At 23.2% G+C, this 24,034-nt stretch overlaps 7 protein-coding genes across 7 annotated transcripts; 5 read left to right on the forward strand and 2 right to left on the reverse strand. All coding sequences in view use genetic code 6, as the record gives it.

The window, feature by feature from the left end:
- Positions 1 to 103: 103 nt before the first annotated feature.
- TTHERM_00035290 (hypothetical protein) lies at positions 104 to 1,222 on the reverse strand (the record flags this gene model as incomplete). Its single annotated transcript, XM_971936.1, has 1 exon — positions 104 to 1,222. One exon carries the CDS (start codon positions 1,220 to 1,222, stop codon positions 104 to 106), a length of 1,119 nt encoding a protein of 372 aa, XP_977029.1.
- Positions 1,223 to 3,164: 1,942 nt separating this feature from the next.
- Positions 3,165 to 4,967, forward strand: TTHERM_00035300 (ABC-2 family transporter protein; the record flags this gene model as incomplete). The annotated part of the gene is made up of 1 exon (XM_971937.1): positions 3,165 to 4,967. One exon carries the CDS (start codon positions 3,165 to 3,167, stop codon positions 4,965 to 4,967), a length of 1,803 nt encoding a protein of 600 aa, XP_977030.1.
- A 3,152-nt stretch (positions 4,968 to 8,119) lies between these two features.
- On the forward strand, positions 8,120 to 9,922 carry TTHERM_00035320 (ABC-2 family transporter protein; the record flags this gene model as incomplete). Its single annotated transcript, XM_971939.2, has 1 exon — positions 8,120 to 9,922. One exon carries the CDS (start codon positions 8,120 to 8,122, stop codon positions 9,920 to 9,922), a length of 1,803 nt encoding a protein of 600 aa, XP_977032.2.
- A 1,590-nt stretch (positions 9,923 to 11,512) lies between these two features.
- Positions 11,513 to 13,294, forward strand: TTHERM_00035330 (ABC-type transport system protein; the record flags this gene model as incomplete). The annotated part of the gene is made up of 1 exon (XM_971940.1): positions 11,513 to 13,294. One exon carries the CDS (start codon positions 11,513 to 11,515, stop codon positions 13,292 to 13,294), a length of 1,782 nt encoding a protein of 593 aa, XP_977033.1.
- A 155-nt stretch (positions 13,295 to 13,449) lies between these two features.
- On the reverse strand, positions 13,450 to 13,812 carry TTHERM_00035340 (hypothetical protein; the record flags this gene model as incomplete). The annotated part of the gene is made up of 2 exons (XM_971941.1): positions 13,450 to 13,501; positions 13,586 to 13,812. 2 exons carry the CDS (start codon positions 13,810 to 13,812, stop codon positions 13,450 to 13,452), a joined length of 279 nt encoding a protein of 92 aa, XP_977034.1.
- Positions 13,813 to 15,498: 1,686 nt separating this feature from the next.
- Positions 15,499 to 17,412, forward strand: TTHERM_00035350 (ABC-2 family transporter protein; the record flags this gene model as incomplete). Its single annotated transcript, XM_971942.1, has 1 exon — positions 15,499 to 17,412. One exon carries the CDS (start codon positions 15,499 to 15,501, stop codon positions 17,410 to 17,412), a length of 1,914 nt encoding a protein of 637 aa, XP_977035.1.
- Positions 17,413 to 20,114: 2,702 nt separating this feature from the next.
- Positions 20,115 to 21,917, forward strand: TTHERM_00035360 (ABC-2 family transporter protein; the record flags this gene model as incomplete). Its single annotated transcript, XM_971943.1, has 1 exon — positions 20,115 to 21,917. One exon carries the CDS (start codon positions 20,115 to 20,117, stop codon positions 21,915 to 21,917), a length of 1,803 nt encoding a protein of 600 aa, XP_977036.1.
- Positions 21,918 to 24,034: the final 2,117 nt, after the last annotated feature.

Raw genomic sequence — 24,034 nt, forward strand, 5'->3', positions numbered from 1 at the left:
ATATAAAGTAAAATATATATTTTAATGTATAATAATTAGTTTTTATTATTTACTTATAAGTTCCTTTCTTTTTTATTAAAATGAATTTCTTGATTTTAAAAAATCACTTTTTTCCTAAATTTTATTTTGCTATTGTGAATCTGTTATTCCAGTCTAGACAAACATATTAATCCACACAAGGATTTCCATATAAACAACTACAACCCTCACCTCTTTTTTCATTGCTTTTAGATCCTCCAAAAGAGCTTTCATCTACTTTGTAGGCCTTTCTTTTACTTTCAGCTGCATCATTTTTCAAAACAACACACCAGTAAGTTGTTCCTGCTTGTAAATTGTTAAATGTTTTATTTTTTCCTGATCCTTAACTAAAAAATGAGACAGATTCATCAGGTTTTCCATCTTTCTCTACTGTTAAAAAGAATTAGTAGCCTTTTTCATAAGCAAATGATAGAGCTAATTCATCATCTACTAAGTCATAAGATACACACCCATCTTTTATTGTAAAAGGTACAGTTGAAGTTAAGCCGCCTGTATTTGTTTTAACATTTATCTTTCCATTCTTCAACTTTTCCTATTCTTCTTTTATTCTCTTTTCCTCTGCTAACTTAGCCTCTTTATATTGTTTTTCAGCTAGCTCTAATGCAGCTCTTTCTTCCTCTTCTTTTTTTTTCTTCTCTTCTTCTTCTTTCTTTTTCTTTTCTTCCTCAATCCTCTTTTCTTCTTCTTCTTTTTGCTTTCTTTCCTCTTCTTCTTTTTTTATTTTTGCCTCTTCTTCTGCTTTTTACTATTCTTTAAGCTTTTCTTCCTATAACTTCTTTTCTTCTTCTTCTTTTTTTTTTGCAGCAGCTGGATCTACTTTTTGATTTTATGATTAGGGTGCTCCTTTGTTATTAGCTAAACCTGGTTTTGTTACTGTATTTAATGGAGCTTTTGCTAAAGTAGAATTAGTTTTAACTCCTGAATTACTTACAACTGGCTTAGTTGTATTTGATGCAACAGTAGGTTTTTAGACTGCTTGCTGAGAAGGTTTGCTAGCCTAATTTATTGCTGGTTTATTGCTAACAGAAGAAACTGCTTTATTTGCAGTACTTGTAACTGTCTACGATGGCTTTTATACTGCCTAAGTTGTAACAGCTGTTTTTTGAGCTGTTGATCCAGTTGGCTTTACTGCAGTAGAAGATGCAGTAGGTTTATTAGTGTTTGTTGCAGGTTTTGGGGGCATTTATTAAATGTTCAAAGAAAACAAATAAATTTTTTAATAAATAAAATCTATATTTATTAATAGTGTATTGAGTTTGTGGTAAAATAAAGAGGCTATCAAATTTATAGTATTTATTTCAGCAGAGTAAACGTTTTTACTTTCATTTAATCACCTTCTAAGTAGTTTTAAAGTAAATTAGCATGAATAAAATTATTATTTTTTTTATTTTTACAAAGAAAAAAGAAATTAAATAGATATTAAAATCTTTATTATTTATAATTCCATATTTAAAATTTGAAAAAAAAAAGTTTACAGAAATATGTTACTGGTAACATTTTTAGAAGTTTTAATCAATTAATTAATTTAGTATAAAGCATAATCAAAATTATTTTTAAAAACATAAACTGCTTTATCATATTTTACTATAAAAAATTGTACTTTAATGATTAAATACTTATTTGAATATATGTTGATAAATTAATATGAATATGGAGGCAGAATATCAGACTTTCATACATTTAAATAAGATAACATTCATTTTTAAAACACATATATATAATAAATAAGCATTATTTTTATTTTAAAACAAAATTAAGTGATAAATTTTTAAAATGATTAAACCTTAAATATTAAAAATGAAGGAATTTATTTTATTATTAATTGAATTAACAAATTTAAAATAAAAAAAAAATAAGAATAATAAAAACTACTAAACTACAACAAAAATGAATAATTTGATGCAAAAGCTAATTTTTAGATTTGAAAAAATGTTATATTTTATCTAATTAACCAGATTTAAGATTTATATGAAATCCAAGATATTTTTACCATTTTTTTTATCTTAAAAATATTAACAATATATTTATAACTATGTTTTTTATTTAATTACCATTTTAACTCAATATCAATTTTTTTTACGATAATTAATTATTTTAAACCTTCGAAAGCTTGGCATATACATACTCCAGATATATATTAGATCTTCAAAGTTTTTTATTATTTTATTATTATAAACCATTTATGATTCCCTAATTGATATCAAAAATTTAGTGAAGTACAAGCATGTTTATTTTTTTTATTTATAATTGCAGTGATATTTGAATAAAGATTGAAAAAAATTGTAGATTTATAGTAGAAATCGTGGATATCGAAGATTATTTTATAGAAACAAATGATAAAAGTTATGATTCCTAGAGTGAATTTAGTAAATTAGGTGTTGAATTAATAATAATTTCAGGCAGAAAATATATCTTTAAATTTTTTTTAACTCATCAAGTAGTAAAAGAAAGAGACATTTCTTAATTTATTTTAGATTCAAAAGAAATTTTTAATATAGATTCTTGAAATTTCTTTATTTATTACAGATTTAACATTGTAATTCATCAGTTATTAAATTTCACTTTTTCCTATTTATTAATTTATTTTTTCCAGAATTATTCTATTTTTTAATTTCTTGATAAATTAAAGAAAATAAATGAATTTTTTTGGTTGTTAAATAATTATTTTATGCAATCCTCAATCTCTTATTTACTATTTTAAAAATATTACATTTAATTTAGTAAATATTTCCTTTAATATTTCAGAAATTTACTTAATTTTCTTGTAATAATTTATGTAAAATTACATTTTTATTTCATTATTCACAATCCCATTAATTAGATTTTATTTATTAAATGAGCAATCTATTTGACTTTAAGTAATTAATTATTTTTTCAATTTAAATTTTGATTAAATCTGAAAAAAAATTAATTTTTATTAGATTTAATCATATCCTATAAAAAATGATTATTCAAAATCACATGAAGTGCCAAAATCAAGTGATCTAATTAAATAGTTTTTTATTCTAAGCATTTTTTAAGTAATATTAACTTTAAAATAAAATAAGATATTCAAAATTTTTACTTAAAACAATCAAAATAAATTTACTCATTCTACAAAATTAGCTTCAAAATACTTTACATTTATGACTAATAATACTGTCAGCCTTCCATAAACAGATAATTAAGTCACTCTTGAAGAAAAGAAAATTAAAAGAGGTGTCGACATTACTTGGAAAAATGTCACATACACAGCTCATACTAAAAAGTATCATCGTGAGATTCTCAAAGGGTTGTCAGGTATTTGTAAGTAAGGGGAAATGACTGCGATTATGGGCAGTTCAGGAGCAGGAAAAACTACTTTGCTTAATATCTTATGTTGCAGAGCTGAGAATACAAATGAAGTTAAATTGTCAGGAGAAATTACTGCAAATGGACAATCATTTGATGCTCGCTCATTCTCTAATTTCGCTGCCTATGTAATGCAAGAAGATTTAATTATGGAAACAATGACTGTTTTAGAAGCACTTTAGTTTGCTGCAAATTTAAAAATGAAAGGTAGTAATGAAGAAAAGTAAGCTAAAGTAAAAGAAGTACTCAAAATCATGCGCTTAGAAAAATGCTAGCATACATTAATTGGTGGTTAAAAAATAAAAGGTGTGACTAAAGGTGAAAAGAAACGTACTTCAATAGCTTTTGAGTTGGTTAGTGATCCAGATGTTATCTTCCTAGATGAACCAACTAGTGGTCTAGATTCTTTCACTGCTTATAATGTCGTGGATGTTTTGCAATAATATGCTAAAGAGTAAAACAAAACTATTATTTGTACAATTCATCAACCTTCTTCTGAAATTTTTTAAAAATTTGACCGTTTGATACTATTGGTTGATGGTAAATTCATTTACTAAGGACCTAGAAGTAAAGTTATTAAACACTTTGGATCATTTGGATTCCAATGTCCACAATTGAGTAACCCAGCTGATTACTTCATGAGTATTATGCATGCTGAATCAGAAGAAAACAGAAATAATTATAAAACTTATTTTGAACATTTTGATACAGATTTAAGACCATAAATAGACTAAGAAATCGCTTAGCATGGTACTGAAATTATTGCTCATAAATCATCATAAGCTCCTTTTATGACTGAACTTAAAATCCTCATTGATCGTAATTTAAAAAATATGAAAAGAAATCCTATGGAACTCAAGGCAAAGATAATGCAATCATTGATTTTAGGTATTTTTGTAGGAATAGTATATCTTAATCTCCCTGATCCTGCTAATCATGTAGATGATTAACGTGCTGTTATGGATTACAATGGTGCCATATTTTTTTTGATAATTAACACAAACATGAACACTTTATTCCCAATCGTTCTTTCTTTCCCTCTTGAAAAAGCTGTGTTCTTGAAAGAGGAAAATGCAAAGTTATATTCTATAGGGGCTTATCTTTTGGCAAAATCTATTGTAGAAAGTATTTTATCTTTTATTTGCCCAGTAATATTTATCGCTATTAGTTACTACATGATAGGGTTAAACGCAAACTTTGGACGCTTTTGCTTCTTCATTTTGGTTAATATTCTAAGTAGCTTTGTAGGATAATCTTAAGGGATGTTTTTTGGTTCCTTATTTAAAGATGCCCATACTGCAATTGGTGTTACTCCTATGATGGTTCTGCCATTTATGCTGTTTGGAGGTTTCTATAAAAATGTAGATGACATGCCTGATTGGAATGCTTGGATACAATGGTTATCTCCCTACAGATATGCTTTCGAAGCATCAGTACGTAGCAATTATGTTGGTACACCATTCACAATTGATGTTGTAGGTTAAACGAACTTAAATTTAGGAAAATGGATGTGCATGCTATTACTCTTGATTTTATTTTTAGCATACTTAATATTAACTTACTTGTTATTAAAATTCAAAAAATAACGTTTATAATGAATCAGATTTAATATGAATCAAATAATATTAGCAATAGTGAAAATATTTTACTATATATTAAAAGTATATACAACTATCTATTACTTTATAATTTTTAAACTAATAATTATAAAGGTTCAAGCTCACTCTAAATTATTTTTACATTCTACAAGTATAAATAAAAATTTTAATTTACTATGTTTATTTTGATATTTTTAGTATTTATTAAATATGTATTTCTTTTTAGTTTGTTTTTACTGATAAGCTAATCTATCAAATAAAATCAAAATAATTTTTCCATCTTTAGTTATTTTAGATTTTATTGGTTGAGTTTATTTTTTATTTGTTATAAAAGAAAATAATTTAAATTATTTATTCGATATATTTTACATATCCATTGATACATGATTAAATAATATAATATAATGAATTTTACCTTATAATTTGCTATCCACAAAAAATATTAGAAGCTTTCAGAAATTCAGAAATCATATTTGTAATACAATCTGATGAGCAAGCAATTGAGAACTTGCAGTAATTAAATTTTAAAAGTTTAAAAAAGTATTATTGCTATAAACTCTCAATTCAAGGAGTAATTTTTGATAAAATACTAATGTTTTGGAGTTTTTTAAATATATCTTATTAAAGATGAAGCATTGAAATTATTTGATTTATTTTAACTTGATCAATAAAAAATAAAATTTATATTTATTTATCAATAAATTATTTTTTTTATCCAAATTTTAATCAAAATTTTATAAATTAGTTATTTTGAATTTAAAACGCTGTCAATTATTTTTTCTATTTATTATCTTTTATCAATTTAAGTGATGCAAAATTTTAAAATTGAAATATTTGAAAATTAATTAAAAATTTGGTGATTTGAAAAAGTTAACAATTTTTTATCATTCTAAATGAATAACTAAAATAATATGAATTTGATGAAATTATAATCTAATGATAATAAAAATAAATATTAAATATTTTTAACCTCTTAATTTTTATATGAATCAAAATAGCTTTTGCTTAATTTGAGGTTGCAAAAAAAAAATGAAAAAATATAATATTGGCTTACCTTATAAGTCAGAAAGTGAATCTTATTGAGGGGATATGGTATTCAGCTTTCTTTTTTTGTAAAAAATTCAAGAGTGTTATCTTTATTTTCATTATTTTTCTTACAAATTAATGCATCTTTGATCTACAATCAAATAAATATTGTTCTAATAAATTTTATTATAAATTCTTTTTTATTATTAGAATAAGATAATAGCATTACTTATCTATTATTTAATATCCCTATAGACTCTCTCATTTATTAAATCACAGATTGTAATTTTGAAGCACTTTTTCCCAAACTTTATTACCAACATTTTTCATTATTATTAACGAAAATTAATCAATTTAGTTAAAAAAGATTATCATATGAAAGTATCAGTCAGAGTTTTATATTTTTAAAAAAATATTTTTTGATTAATTTAAATTATTTTTAAGAATTATATTTGAAAATAAGATATGTTTAGTTAATTTAATTCAGAGAAATGTAATCTTTAGATTTAATTAAATTTTTATATTTTGTTAATTATCTTATTAATTTCTGATAAAAACAAGTAATATAAAATAAAATTCACGACTATGATTATAAATTAATTTATCTTATTTTAGATTGTTGTCAGACCTACAATAAAAAGTTTTGTATTTCAGATAAATTATTTTGTTATTATTAAAATAGATTTTATCTCATTTACTTAAAATAAAAATTATTATTATTCTAGAAAATATTTAAATCTATAATTACATTTTAAGTATTACCCTTAACAAATTCTATATGTCTTATTGAAATGATTTTATTGCTTAGTGATATGAGTAATGTAAATAAATATGCATATAATTTGAGAAAATAATTATTTTTAGATATTTCTATGAGTCTTCAGTAAATAATTCTATTTACTATTTATGATTAAATTTTCAATTAATAATTTCTAATAATAACCATTTATGATTAGAATTCACCGTATGATATAGCAAAAGATTATTCAAAATTATATTTAATGCCAAATTTAAGAAAATACTTTAATATTTCTAATCATTACTTGTCTAAATAAAATATCATATTTACATTTTTTTATTCATCTTTAATTTTTAATTAACTAGACAGACACATTTATTTTCATAAAAAATCCAAAAATAAATAAATAGGTTGAAATTATTGAATACAAACAATAAAATTTTGCCAAAAAATATTTTTTTTAATTTTTAATAAATCAGAAATAAAACTTTAGAAACAATAAAACCTTTCAAATACATATGAGAAGAATACAATATCTTATTGAAAATAAATATTTTATAGATTTAATTGTTAATTAAGGTACTTACTTGAAAAAGTAATTAGATAATCAATCATTTGGTTATTTTCAATATATTAACTATTTCTGATGATATTAAGTAAATATAAATTAAAATCAGGCTTTGAATTAAATTTCATTATTTCAATATAAATTAACTAAGAAATAAATAATTAATTATTTAATAAATCTAAATTTTTCACTAATTTTAGCTAAAATGCTCACTTACAAACAAAGAAAATATTCATTAATCAAAACTTTTTAATAATTCATTTTATTTCTACATTATTTTATTTGTTGATTGAAATTTTAAATAAATTTTAATTTAAAAAATTTAATGTAAAAATAAATTGAATAAAACAAATTACTCTTTTTGAAAAGCAAAAAATTATTATTTGAATTGATTTTTTATTTTTTGGATAAATTGTAAAGCAAATAAATGTAATAAATGAATAATTTAAGAAATAAAATTTTCTAAAATCTAATTAAATAAGTAAAGAATTTAACTTTTTTAATACATTTACTTCCAACGAAATTTCACCTTGATTTAATTTTTTCCAGCATAATTTTTATTATCTATATTTTGTAATTAAATATTTGATGAATTTAAATTTTGATAAATTCTATTAAAACAGCTACTTTTTATCAGTTTTAATTATATGATATAAAAAATGATTATTCAATAATGTATAGAGTGCCAAAATCAGCTATTTTAATTAAATGGCATTTCATTTTACCCTTTAAACAAATAATATTTATTTTAAAACAATAAATACAAACTATTACTATTTTCACTAAAAGTGTATTTAACTAGAAAATCATTACAGACTTATGACTAATAACGTTCTAACACTCCCTTAAACAGATAATTTATTCACTCTTGAAGAAAAGAAAATTAAAAAAGGTGTTGATATTACTTGGTAAAATGTCACATACACTGCTCATACAAAAAAATATCATCGTGAGATTCTAAAGGGACTGTCTGGTATTTGCAAATAAGGAGAAATGACTGCTATTATGGGTAGTTCAGGAGCAGGTAAAACCACATTACTTAACATTTTATGTTGCAGAGCTGAAAATACAGACGAAGTTAAATTAACTGGACAAATTACTGCAAATGGGCAACCTTTTGATGCTCGCTCATTCTCCAATTTCGCTGCTTATGTAATGCAAGAAGATCTCATAATGGAAACAATGACAGTTTTAGAGGCTCTTCTTTTTGCAGCTCACTTAAAAATGTCATGCTCAGAGTAAGTAAAGTAAGCAAAAGTTAAAGAAGTTCTTAAAATAATGCGTTTAGAAAAATGCTAACATACATTAATTGGTGGCGCAAATATAAAGGGGATAACTAAAGGTGAAAAGAAGCGTACTTCTATAGCTTTTGAGTTAGTTAGTGATCCAGATGTCATCTTCTTAGATGAGCCAACTAGTGGTTTAGATTCTTTCACAGCTTACAATGTTGTAGATGTTTTGCAACAGTATGCAAGAGAGGAAAACAAAACAATTATCTGTACAATTCATTAGCCTTCTTCTGAAATTTTTATAAAATTCGATCGTTTGATACTTTTGGTAGATGGTAAGTTCATTTACCAGGGACCTAGAGACAAAGTAATTAAACATTTTGGATCATTTGGGTTCCAATGTCCAAATTTAAGTAACCCTGCTGATTATTTCATGAGCATAATGCATGCTGAGTCAGAAGAAAACAGAAACAATTACAAAACTTATTTTGAGCAATTCGATATGAATTTAAAACCTATTATAGAGTAAGAAATAGGTCTTCGTGGTACTGAAAAAATTACTCATAAAGAATCACAAGCTAAATTTTTAAGCTAACTTTAAATTCTAATTGGAAGAAACATAAAGAATATGAAAAGAAGTCCTTTGGAACTTCGTGCTAAAATAATTCAAGCTATAATTTTAGGAGTTTTTATTGGGCTGGTATATCTAAATCTCCCTGACCCTTACTCTAATAGAGATGACTAACGTGCAGTTAACGACTACAACGGGGCAATATTTTTTTTAATCGTAAATTCTAATATGAGTACCCTTTTCCCTATAGTTCTTACCTTTCCCATGGAAAAAGCAGTTTTTTTGAAGGAAGAAAATGCAAAATTATATTCTGTGACTGCATATTTTATTGCAAAAACTCTTGTTGAAAGCGTTTTATCTTTAATATGCCCAATAATTTATATAGTCATAAGTTACTATATGGTAGGATTAAATGCCAATTTTGGACGTTTCTGTTTTTTCATTCTAGTCAATATTTTATGTAGCTTTATTGGGTAATCATAGGGTATGTTCTTTGGTTCCTTGTTCAAAGATGCTCATACAGCTACTAGTGTTACTCCTATGATGGTATTTCCATTTATGTTATTTGGTGGATTCTATAAAAATGTGAATGATATGCCAGATTGGAATGCATGGATTTAATGGCTTTCTTGCTACAGATATGCATTTGAAGCATCAGTACGCAGTAATTATGTTGACTCTCCTTTCAACATAGATGTTGTAGGGTAAACAAATTTTAATTTAGGGAAGTGGTTGTGCATGCTAATGCTTGTAGTCTTATTTTTGGGATTTTCAGGATTAACACTGTTACTACTAAAGTTTAAAAGATAGCGCTTATAATGAAGAGAAATAAAATTTAAATTTAAACGCATATTATAAAACAATTTAGCTAAAAATTAATGAATTTTTATACTTTTTGTATTGATTTTGATTTTATAACTTTTATAAAATTTACTAAATAATAGGTTAAAATTAAAGCTTACTAAAATTCATTATCACTAGTTGATTATTCTATTTAATTAAAAAATAGACATTAACTATTCATCTATTATCAAATCAATATTAATTTGCTTTGAATTTCATACAGTATTAAATAATTCATTCATACATACATACTGGTTTATTTTTTACCTTTCTATTTTAAAAGCAGCAATAATGGAATTAAATTTAAGAAAAACAAATTTATAAATTAAATAAAGCAGCAATTATTTTCATTTGCGATAAAACAGGGGAAACCTTCAACTTATATGGAAATTTCATTTGAATTTTTTTGAATAAATTGATATTAGTCTAATTTTTATAATTAAATGAATTTCAATTTTAATTTCATTTATTCCTTAAAAATTGAAAGTCTGAATATATTAAAAAGCTTAATAATACAGAATAAAATTTCTTTTAATGTTCTAAAAATATTCCAAAATTAATCCGTATTAAATTTATTTCGTAGAAATTAAATTGCATACATTTTATTTTGTATTTAAAATTTACTTTTTGAATGATCAAGAAAAGTTAGAGTTAAAAATTTAATAAAATTATATTAAATTTATAAATATGATGATTTTTATCTGAAATTTAATCGCTCATTTTAAATATTTTATTGTAAAAATAACTATTTATAATAAGAAATTCTATGATAAAATATAAAAGAAAATTAAGAATTCTTTCTAGAAATTAAAGTAAAAAAAAAATCTTAAACTTAATTTTTAATTAAGAATAATCAAAAAAAGTTCATTTAAATTAATGTTAATTAAATTGTGTTTGAATGGTTAAGGAATTGAATTTGGACTCATATTTTTCGTAACTAATCCAAGTAATTAGATTAATTTCTGCTCAATTTTGATGAAGTTTAACATTTTTAGAAAGAAAAGGCAGCATAATTTTTATTTATTTACTATGTTAAAAATCTAATCTAAAATAAAGTAAAAAAACAAGTTTTATTAAAAATACATCAAATAAAATGTTTTTATTGAATTTGTTTAATGAAATTAAAAAAAATAATTAATTTGTGTTGTTTAAATTAATTGTAATATTTTATAAATCTTGTATTGATTAATTATAAATATTTTCTTTTATTAAAAAATTATTTTTTAAGTAAATTCTAAGTAAATTTCTAAATTTTAATTTTTAAATAAGCACTGGTTAAAATAAATATAAAGACAGTTGCTCATTTAAAAAAGTAAATAATTTTGAAATTTTTCAATTTTTTTGTAATTTAAAGTTGTAAAAATTAAAAATTTGATAAATTCTGAAATTAAAAAAAAAAAAGAGTCATTTTAATTAGATTTTATCATATGATATACAGATTGATTATATAAAAATTTGTAAAAAAGTTTATTAAATATGTTATCAAAGGAAAATTTACATATTTAATTTTAACTAAAAAAAATATAAATAAATTATTTAAAATAGCTGTTTTAAATTATAAAATACGAAATGAGTCATCCTCAAAGTTAAGTTGCTATTGATCATTAAACAAAAAATAAAGGAGTTGATATTACATGGAGAAATGTGAAATACACAGCTCACACTAAATAATATCATCGTGAAATTTTAAAAGGTTTATCAGGTATTTGTAAAGCAGGAGAAATGACTGCTATTATGGGTAGCTCTGGTGCTGGTAAGACAACTTTATTAAATATTCTTTGCTGTAGAGCTGGAAATACAAATGAAGTTAAGCTTTCTGGAGATATAACAGCTAATGGTTAGCCTTTTGATGCAAGATCCTTTTCTAATTTTGCAGCTTATGTAATGCAAGAAGATCTTATAATGGAAACTATGACAGTAAGAGAAGCTCTTTAATTTGCAGCAGATCTTAAAATGACTGGAAATTAATAAGAAAAAGATGCCAAAGTAAATGAAGTTCTTAAAATTATGCGTTTAGAAAAGTGTTAAAACTCATTAATTGGTGGTTTAACAGTTAAAGGTATTACTAAGGGTGAAAAGAAGCGTACTTCAATCGCTTTCGAGTTGGTGAGTGATCCTGATGTTATCTTCTTAGATGAACCTACTAGTGGTTTGGATTCTTTCACTGCATACAATGTTGTTGATGTTTTAGAATAATATGCAAAATAATAAAATAAAACTATCATCTGCACTATCCATTAGCCTTCATCTGAAATATTTATGAAATTCGATCGTTTGATTCTTTTGGTTGATGGTAAATTCATTTACCAAGGCCCTAGAAGCAAGGTAATACAGCATTTTGGCTCTTTTGGCTTTTAATGCCCTCAATTAAGTAACCCAGCAGATTATTTCATGAGTATAATGCATGCAGAATCTCAAGAAAACAGAGATAACTATAAAACTTATTTTGAACACTTTGATTAAGATTTATATCCATTGATTGATGAAGAGATAAAATTACACAACACAGATTTAATAGTCCATAAATCAGCATAAGCTTAATATTTTTCATAGCTTAAACATTTAACTGTACGTTCATTCTTAAATTTGAAGAGAAATCCTCTTCTTTCTCGTTCCAGATTTATTTAGGCTATTGTATTAGGTCTATTCACTGGTATAGTTTACTCAAGTCTTCCTGACCCAGAAACTCACGCAGACGATTAGCGTGCAGTTAATGACTACAATGGTGCACTTTTCTTCTTAGCCATGGTTATGCACATGAACTCAATGTTACCTGTCGTTTTAACAATTCCAAGTGAAAGACCTGTCTTTTTAAAAGAAGAAAACGCCAAAATGTATGCAGTTTCTGCTTATTTCTTTTCTAAATTAATAGTTGAAAGTATTATGGTTGTATTATTACCACTAATATTTGGCAGTATTTGCTACTACATGATTGGCTTAAATAAGGGTTTTGATCATTTTTGTTTCTTTATTCTAGTAAGTATCATATAAAGCTTTGTTGGTAATGCTTAAGGCATGTTTTGTGGTTCTCTCTTCAGAGATGCAAATACAGCAATAAATATAACTCCTATGATGATTATGCCATTTATGTTATTTGGTGGTTTTTATAAAAATGCAGATGATATGCCAGCTTGGAACAGATGGATTTAATGGCTTTCCAATTACAGATATACATTTGAAGCTTATGCTCGTAATAATTATGAAGGTAGTCCATTTACAATTGACCCAGTTGAACAACTTGGCTTAAATGTAGGAAAATGGAATTGTGTATTAATCTTATTCTGCTTATTTATAGGATTTTAAACACTTGCTCTATTACTTCTTAAATTCAAAAAACAAAGTATGTAATGAAAAAATAACAAATAAAAGCTAAAATAATTATAAAAAAAATAATAAATAAAATAACTAACTATTAATCAATCAATTATACAATAAACCAATATTTTTTGTAATTTATTACTGCCTTTCACTAGTATATTAAATATATTTGTTTGCCTTAATATTATTCAATTCTTATTATGTTAAATCTGCTTTTTAGAATAATTAAGTTTATTTTATCTAAATTTTATATTAATTTTTAGCTAATTACTAAAATTCAAAAGCTACATTCTACTATATTATTTTATTTGTTAATATTTTAACCTTGCTTGGTTTCTTAAAATATTTCTAACTTAATTGGAAACCAAATGCTAAACAGCTAAATCTTAAGAATTCAAATTGTATTCAGTTCTTGTGGGAATTTTTATGAAGTCATTATATAAAAACAAACCATGATCTACTTCATCTAAAGGGGTCAAATTAATAATGATCTTCATATTTCCTTCTTCTTGAGGACAAGCTATTGTAGACTATCTCTACGTTACAAACATTACCTAAAACAACCTTAACAAACTTATAAAATATCTATCTAATTATAACTTTTAAAATATTTAAAAATTAAAATTAAATTTAAATGATAATTAATTTGTTAATATTATAAAATCAAAACACATTCTTTGAGTTCTACTATTTTCATTATAAGACTTGCTATATAATCATTTCCATATTGAATAAAAATTAATTTTATAATTTTCTTAAAAATGTGTATCACTAAATGTATTTATTTGCTTGTTTAAAAATATTAGCAAAATTTTTATTACAAAACTTTTTTTGTTTTAAAAAAGAATAAATTTATAAAAAATTTTTGATAGTTCATTTTGATTTCTTTGTTTGGTAATAAATATGAATGAAAAAATATATATTAGAGTTTATTTATAAAATATAAATCTTAACATATCTAATTTAGCTTAAATTAGAATATTATATAAAATTAAGGAAACACTTGGACTTATTTTAAGAGTGATTTAGAATATTATCGATGAGAAATATATATAACTAAAGTTAAAATGGCGTGATACGCATTGGACGTGTATAAAATGAGATATAGACAAATAAATTCATCAAAACTAAAATTTTGCTTTCTAATAAAAGGGTTTATTATGTTTTAGTTCTAATTAAGAAAATCAAATAGGCTTTTAATGTTTGTTATGAAATTAATTATTCCTATCAAAATTTACTTTTGCTAGTTACTTGAAATTAAATAATTAATAGAAAACTGATAGAAAAATAAATTAAAGTAAAGCGAATATATACTTTTATCTTAAATTCTGAGGAATTTAATAAAATCAATTACTGACTTCAATTGTGAAAAGTTACAAGCAATATAAAATTTAACATTTTAATACTAAGAATAGCTTTTTCCATTTTAATTTTATAGTAGAAGATTTTTTTATTTCATAGCTAACTTTTATGTACAATTTCAAGCCTTAAAGCTGATTTTTCGAATAAAATTTGTCAGTTTCTTCATTTTTCTAAACTTAAAAAGAAAAACTCTTTAAGTCATATTTTAAATACAGTGAAAAATTTACAATAAACAAATATAAATGTTTAAAATAGATAATTATTTATTTTTGCTAAGATAGCTAGTATTTTATTAATATAAATTTTTTTTTTACACTCAAACTAACTAAAAATGGTTTGTTGAATGGAAATAAAAGTGTAAAATTAAAAAATAAAATATTTATTATATTTAGTATACTATAAATTTGATATCTATTTCAACCTTTTATAAAGTAATTGCATAAGATAGTCTCTAAATAGTAACTACTTATCAAATTGGAGTTAGAAATACATTATCTGATTCATTTACTCTAAATATTACCTTCCAGATGAAACTAATTAAAATTAATTGGCTATTAATTTTTTTCTAGGCTAAGTTTTAAAAGTTGTAATTGAAAGTTGATTTTAATTGTAATTAAAATTAATATTACTGCATTGTAAATATTTAAGTAATATTATTATTCAAATTAAAGTAACTCAAATTATGCTAAAACTAGAAAGCTTTCACCAGATTTAATCATAGCATGAATGAACTCCTATTTGAAATTTTATTTTAAATGCTTTTCGTCTCATCAAATAATAAAATCAATTAAAAAATTTAATATCTACTAAAAACCAAAAATATAAATAAATAAATCATTTCTGAATAGCAAATCTTCAAGATAGCATTCAAAAAAATGAATAAACAAAACTAAGAAATTGTAATTGAAATTCCAAGCAACCAAGATGTTGCAATTGAAATTCCAGATAACCATGAAATATTTATTGGTGTTCCTAATAATCATGAAACAGGTATAGAAATGCCTAACACATAAACTGCTTTTGAGAATCAAGTTAGCTAGAGAAATCCTAATACTAAAGGTGTTGATATTGTTTGGAGGAACGTTAACTACACTGCTCATACTAAAAAGTATCACAGAGAAATTTTAAAGGACTTGTCAGGTATTTGTAAAGCAGGAGAAATGACTGCAATTATGGGAAGTTCTGGTGCTGGTAAGACTACTTTACTTAATATTTTGTGCTGCAGAGCTACAAATACTAAAGAAGTTCAGTTATCTGGTTAAATTGAAGCTAACGGATAACCTTTTGATGCCATGACATTCTCTAATTTTGCTGCCTATGTTATGCAAGAAGATCTTATAATGGAAACAATGACCGTAAGAGAAGCTCTTCAATTTGCTGCAAACTTAAAACTGAAAATGGCACAATAATAAAAAGATGAGAGAGTTAATGAAGTAATTAAGACCATGCGTCTTGAAAAATGCTAAAATTCTTTTATAGGAGGAGCTACTTTGAAGGGTATCACTAAGGGAGAAAAAAAGCGTACATCAATAGCTTTTGAATTGGTTAGTGATCCTGATGTAATATTTCTTGATGAACCTACAAGTGGTCTCGACTCTTTAACAGCCTATAATGTTGTCGATGTTTTATAGCACTACGCAAAGCTGAAAAATAAAACAATTATTTGTACTATCCATCAACCTTCTTCAGAAATTTTCATGAAATTCGACCGTTTAATTCTATTAGTTGAGGGTAAATTTATTTATTAAGGACCTAAAGAAAGAGTAATTCAATACTTTGCCTCTTTTGGTTTTCAATGTCCTTAACTTAGTAATCCAGCTGATTATTTCATGAGCATCATGCATGGTGAATCATAAAAAAATAAAAATAACTATAAAACTTACTATGAGCATTTTGATAATGAATTGATGCCTCTCATTAATTAAGAAATTGAATAGCATAGAACAGATTTAATTGTTAATAAATCTGCTCAAGCTCCTTATTTTTCACAACTTAAAATTCTAACTACCCGTTCATTCTTAAATTAACACAGAAATCCCTTACTCTTACGTTCTAGAATAATTCAATCAATCGTACTAGGACTATTCACTGGTATTGTATATTCAACATTACCTGACCCTGCAACTCATGCAACCGATTAACGTGCCGTTAATGATTTTTGCGGTTTGCTTTTCTTCTTGTGTATGGTTATGCATATGAACTCTACACTTCCTATTGTATTAACTATCCCAAATGAAAGACCTGTCTTTTTAAAAGAAGAAAACTCAAAATTATATGCCGTTTCGCCTTATTTCTTCTCTAAACTTATTGTAGAAAGCTCAATGGTTATCTTATTGCCTATTATTTTTACAAGCATCTGCTATTATATGACTGACTTAACTAAGGGATTTGATAATTTCTGCTTTTTCGTATTAGCTAGTATACTCCAAAGTTTTGTAGGAAATGCTCATGGTATGTTCTGCGGCTCCTTATTTAGAGATCCAATGACCGCTATAGATATAACCCCATTGATGATCATGCCATTTATGCTTTTTGGTGGTTTCTTTAAAAACTAAAATGATATGCCTGCCTGGAATAGATGGATTACATGGCTATCTAATTACAGATATACTTTTGAGGCCTATGCTCGTAACAATTTTGAAGGAAGTGCTTTTAAAATCAATCCTGTTGAATAACTCGGACTTGATGTTGGTAAATGGAACTGCATTTACATACTTTTTGGAATTTTTATTATCTTACAAATCTGCGCTCTCCTTCTTATTAAATTCAAAAAGTAGAGTTTATAATGAATGAAAAATAAATTTAAAATATCTTTAATTATTTAAAACAATCCTATACAAAAACCTATAATAAATTAATATCAATTTAATTTTAATCAATTAAAAATACTAAAAAGAGCTTAATTTTATTTATTTTATATAAATGTATTTAACTTAACCAAATTTTATTATTAAAACTATAAAATCAATTTCAGTTTCTAAATTTATTTGATAAAACTAACAAATTATCCTAATTTCTCAATAATTTAATTTTAATAATTATCAAAAAAATTTTTTAAATAAAAAATAAATTCATGTTAAAAGCTTTATCTAAAAGCAATTTTTGGATAAAATTAACTGCAATTAAATAAGACTGATACTTTTACATTCATAAATAATTAATGAGTTAATTGTTTTATACCCTTGAAATTAAATTAATATAAAAATTCTAAAACTATTTTTATCAAATATTAATATAAATTGATCTTTGTATTTTGATTTTATAAGAATCAGCTATTAAGTAACTAATTTGTTAAGAGAACTGAATTTTAAAATTTTAGAAAATGAAAATTACTCCTAATTTAGTTAATAATTTAATATTAAGTTTCTGCAAAGTTTTATCCATATTTATAGCTGAAAATTTGATAACTTTTATGATTTTTGATTTGCAAAAAAAGATAATAAACAAAAAGCTTTATTGATAATTGTTTTTTCATTTAATTTTTTTGTTTTAAAGATTATTAGCCAATACTAAATTAAAAGAAATTTCAAATCAAATAAAATCATGTTAAATAAAAAAAATAATATTTTTATTGTACCTAAATTATCTTCAGATCTGATGTGAATGCTGTAAGATGTCGCATAGCATAGATTCATGCATTTAATTAATTCAAACTATTTTTTACACTTATTTGAGCATAAATTGAATATAACCACTTAAATATAGATCCATTCTTATAAACTTATTAAATATATTTAAATGAATATTTTGAAAATATTTTTATATTTTATTTATAATTATTATAAATTATCTTTGCTTTTTTAAACAAATTAAAAATAAAATATTGTCTTTTAAATTAGTTTCAGTTAAAGTAAAAATATAAATAAAAAATTTTATTTGATAACTTAATCAAATATTTAAAATCATATTAAATGCTATATTAAACATTAAAAATAAATAAGTAAAATTTAATACAGCCTTTAAATTTTTATGCACTTGAAGCTAATTTATAATTTCAAAGATCTTAATTTTCATATTAAATTAAAATAAAATAGACACATTCAAAATTAATATTACATTTAGAAATGTGATAGATGATACTTATATAATTAATTAAGAATAAATTGTATTTTTTATCATTTTTGTTCGTATAGTATGTATGCAATATTCTTAAACAAAAAATAATATAAGCTCAATTGATTAATATTAAAATATTTTCTATATACTGTAATTCCTCATTAATTAAGGCCACTCACCCCCCAAAGTTTTTTTGAAAAAAAATGGCCAAAAATCAACAGAAATAAATTAATAATTTTACATTTTAAGGATTATGTTCAAAGAATTTATGGTCAATATTATTTTTGTTGGTAAAATATAAGCCAAATGTTTTCATGTTGATAGTTTCTCATTTCAATAATATTTTCAGTCTAAACATTTTGTATAAGTGAAATTTAAAATAGATATTAATTATTCTATTTTATTTTATAAATTATTATATTTATTCGCGAATTTATTTAGCTTCTTTATTTATTTAATTTTAATAAAAAAAATGTATTTCTTAATTTATTTATTGTAAAAATACGAATCAAAATTAATAAATTTTCTTTTTACTAGCTGCGAATTACAACATTATTTTGAATGGTTACTTAAAATTAATGTAATTTTAATTATTTAATTAAAATAACCTTTTCAAAATGAATTAGATTCAATAGTTTCATTCATTTTAACAAAATCTAAACATTTTTCCTGCTATAAAGGATAATAACATTTATTATCATGTCTAGTTTTATAAACCTACTATAAAATCAAATATATTTGAATTTAATTTTCACATTTAAAGATCAAGAAAACCAGTATTAGATTTGCTTCTTTGTTGATTTTTAGCTCTTTAAATCTTAATAAATAAAATTTAAAATGAATGCTCTATTAATTTATTCCATACATAGTTCATTATATCACTATTTTTTAAAATAGAATATATTTTATAATTACAAACTTTAAAATAAAAATAATAATTTAATTTGCCTATCATTAATAAAATAAGAAATTACATAGTCAATTTGTTCTATTTCTATGGTATATATATAAATTAAATTGTTATCATTAAATAGAACATTTGAAGAAAAAAAATAAAATTTGATAATATAATAAATCAAATTATTGGCTTTTTGTTTAATTTCACACTGAATGAATTTACCCAACTTTTCATTTTTTTCTCAAATTTGCATTGAAGATTTAGTAATAATTAAATGTAAAAATTTTTAATTTGGTAAAATCTGAAAGTATAAATAATTTTGTTAGAATTTATCAATACGATATAAGCAAAGATTATTCGGTTTTTCATTCAAAAAGTCAACTTCATAAAAATGATAAAAGCTCAGAGAAAAGGTCCTTCAAAAAATATAGTTATTTAAAAACAAATAAAAATTTTTATATCTAAAAAACATATTTCTCATCTTTCATATTATAGAATACTTATAATAGATAAATCTATCATAAAATATAAGAAATAATGAGTGATAAAGTTTAATCTGCTTCATAATCTAATAATTAACTTAGCTTTAAAAAAGAAACAGAAAAAAGAGGTGTTGATATTACATGGAAAAATGTTACATACACAGCTCATACTAAAAAGTATCATCGTGAAATTCTCAAAGGATTATCAGGTATTTGTAAGTAAGGTGAAATGACTGCAATTATGGGCAGTTCGGGAGCAGGTAAAACTACATTATTAAATATATTATGTTGCAGAGCTGAAAATACAAATGAAGTTAAGCTCACTGGAGAAATTACTGCTAATGGACAACCTTTTAATGCTCGTTCATTCTCTAATTTCGCTGCTTATGTTATGTAAGAAGATTTAATTATGGAAACAATGACTGTTTTAGAAGCTCTTTAATTTGCAGCTCATTTAAAAATGAAAGGTTCCGAAGAAGAAAAGTAAGCTAAAGTTAAAGAAGTACTTAAAATCATGCGCTTAGAAAAATGCTAGCATACATTAATTGGTGGCTAAAAAATTAAAGGTGTAACAAAGGGTGAAAAGAAACGTACTTCAATTGCTTTTGAATTAGTGAGCGATCCTGATGTAATATTTTTAGATGAACCTACTAGTGGTTTAGATTCTTTCACTGCATATAACGTTGTTGATGTTTTATAACAATATGCTAGGGAGTAAAATAAAACAATCATTTGCACTATCCATTAGCCTTCTTCTGAAATTTTTATGAAATTTGATCGTCTGATCCTTTTGGTTGACGGTAAATTTATTTATCAAGGTCCTAGAAGTTAAGTAATTAAACATTTTTCATCTTTTGGATTCTAGTGTCCTCATTTAAGCAATCCTGCTGATTATTTCATGAGTATAATGCATGCAGAATCAGAAAAAAATCGTTAAAACTTTAAAACTTACTATGAGCATTTCGATTTAGATTTGAAGCCATCAATTGATTAAGAAATAGAACAACACGAAACAAGAGTTATTACTCATAAATCTTCATAAGCTCCCTTCCTAAGCGAGCTAAAAATTTTGATAAATCGTAATTTTAATAACGTAAAAAGAAGTCCTATGGAACTTCGTGCAAGATTAATTTAATCATTAATCCTAGGTATCTTTACAGGTTTAGTTTATCTTAATCTTCCAGATCCTGAAACTCACAAAGATGATTAACGTGCAGTAATGGACTACAACGGTGCAATCTTTTTCTTAATACAAAATGCCCATATGAATACCCTATTTTCTATAGTTCTTTCTTTACCTATGGAGAAAGCAGTATTCTTAAAGGAGGAAAATTCTAAACTATATTCAGTAGAAGCTTACTTTTTAGCTAAATTGATAGTAGAAAGTGCTTTATCTTTAATTTGTCCTATAATATTTATTGCAATAAGTTATTATATGATTGGACTAAATGCTAATTTTGGATGCTTCTGCTTTTTTTTGCTTGTTGGTATATTTAGTAGTTTTGTAGGTCAATCTTAAGGAATGTTTTTCGGTTCATTATTTAAAGATGCTTAAACAGCTGTAAATGTAACACCTATGATGATTCTTCCTTTCATGCTATTTGGTGGTTTCTACAAAAATGTTGCTGATATGCCTGATTGGAACGCATGGATTCAATGGATTTCTTGCTATAGATATGCTTTTGAAGCTACAGTCCGCAGTAATTACGCAGGTTCTCCATTTACTATTGATGTAATTGGCTAAACTAATTTAGATCTAGGTAAATGGACTTCTGTAATAATGCTTGTGGTTTTGTTTGTGGTATTTTCAATATTATCACTTCTCCTACTTAAGTTTAAAAAATAACGTTTATAATGAAAAATAAACATAAATATTGATTATTCAATAAAATAATAATAAATTGTTTTGTTTACTTCTATAAAAATATGTAGTTATGAATTAAATACTATTTTAAATAATAAAAACTGTTTAAAAAAATAATTCCTTTAATAATTAAATACTTTAGATAGATTTCGAATCAGATAAAAGTAAGTAATATTGTTGATTTAATTTAAAATATCATTTTGATTTTTATTAGAGTTTTTAAAAAATTCTTAAATCTCGCTCGCACTATCAAAAATTAATTATTTCATTTATTTATACCAAAAAAGTTATCTTAATAATATATATTATAATAATTATTATTATATTGTTAAAACACACAACATAAAGCTATGCAAACATAAAACACAGTTAGAATTAAGTTTTTATTTATTTCTTAATAATATATAAATACAGTAATATATATTTTATTTAAGTTACAGTCTGTAAAATGAAATTTGAGCCTTTGAATTTAAAAATATTTTTAATATAAAAAATTTTATTTGATGATTTTTAACAAAACATTAATTTTTTTAATTTTATATGGTAAAAAAATTTATTTTCATTATATATTTAATTATAGTTTTATATTAGTTTTAAATGTGATTGAAAGTGTAATTTTATTTGATGATTTGATTTCCATCTTTTCATATAAATAATTACAAAATACTAAATAAATTAGAATATTTTATTAAATAAAAATTAATACTTTTATTATCTGAGATTTATTTAATATTTTTGCTCATATTGCTTTCTGAATTAAAATTTTTTTTGTTTTTTTATGCTTTTTAAAAGATATTTTCATTTTTGATAGTATGGAAAATCATTCGTCGTCAATGATGTTATGTTTTTAATTGCTTTTTTATTTGAGCAGTAATTAAATTTTTGTAAGAGCGAGATGTAATTATTAATACTGATGATTCATTTTTATGTCTGACGTATTTTAATAGTTCAAAAAGACTAGATAAAAAATAAATGCAATTTTATTGAATTCATATAAATTTTATCTTTTATTTTATATAAAGCTTATTAAAAATTTAAGTATTTTAAATAAGGTATTTGCATTTTAAGAAGAAAAACAAATAAAATTCTTGTACAAATTTAAGTATTTTAAAAATTTATCTTAAAATAATATGAATCTATAACGTTTTTTTTATTCCATTAAAAGAAATGTTAATCATAACTGATTACACTGGTTTAAAATTTCAATAAAATTTTTATAGATTTTTTATTTACAAATAAACATGTTTCTTTAAAAATTACTTCACTCTATTTGGTCAATAAAATTATTCTAAGCAAGATATTACAAAAAATAATAAAATTAAAGGCTTTAGAATTAGCATTAGATATTTAAGAACTAACTTTAAAAGATATTTTTACTTTAAATATGAGGTTTACTTGTTAGTTGATGAATGTTAACACTGATTAAATTTTGATATGTTTGATTAAAACTATCACCAATCAAAATAGTATCAAAAAAATTAATATTTTTAAGAAAAAGTTAAATACAAATAAAGTTACTTAAGATTATTACTTCAAATTAATTTTTTTTAATTTTTCCAAAGAACGCCTGAATTTTCATATTATTTTTATTTTTTTGATAAATTAACCAAGTAAAATCATAATAAACTTATAAATAGAATATTTCACAAATTAAAATACCAACGTATTTAAGTTATTTAAATTTTAATACTAAAATAAAATAATTAACATCTTTAATTGTGATTAAATAAAAAATATTATTTGATTTTCCAGATTTTTTTGATTGATTTGATTAAACATTTAGTGCTAATGCTAGAATCAGAATTTTCCTATTAATATTAAATGTTAATTAAATTTAGGAATAGCTGGTAATAGCGACCTCGTATTTTACTATTAAATTTTTGTTAGAGTGTAAAAAATTATTCAAGATCATTATTTATTTTTATTAGTGAGAATCATTAATTGTTAATAGGTTAAATACACTTCCATTTTTAAAAATAATGCTTATTTACAAAATGATTTGACACAGAATTCAATGACGATTTTATATAAAATACATTCTGTTAAATTTTGAGATTAAAATTTATTATTATGTTTGCTTACTTAGACTTTAATTTTATTTAAAAAAATTG

Source organism: Tetrahymena thermophila, assembly GCF_000189635.1.
Source record: "Tetrahymena thermophila SB210 genomic scaffold scf_8254667, whole genome shotgun sequence".
In the NCBI taxonomy this organism is placed as follows: domain Eukaryota; phylum Ciliophora; class Oligohymenophorea; order Hymenostomatida; family Tetrahymenidae; genus Tetrahymena; species Tetrahymena thermophila.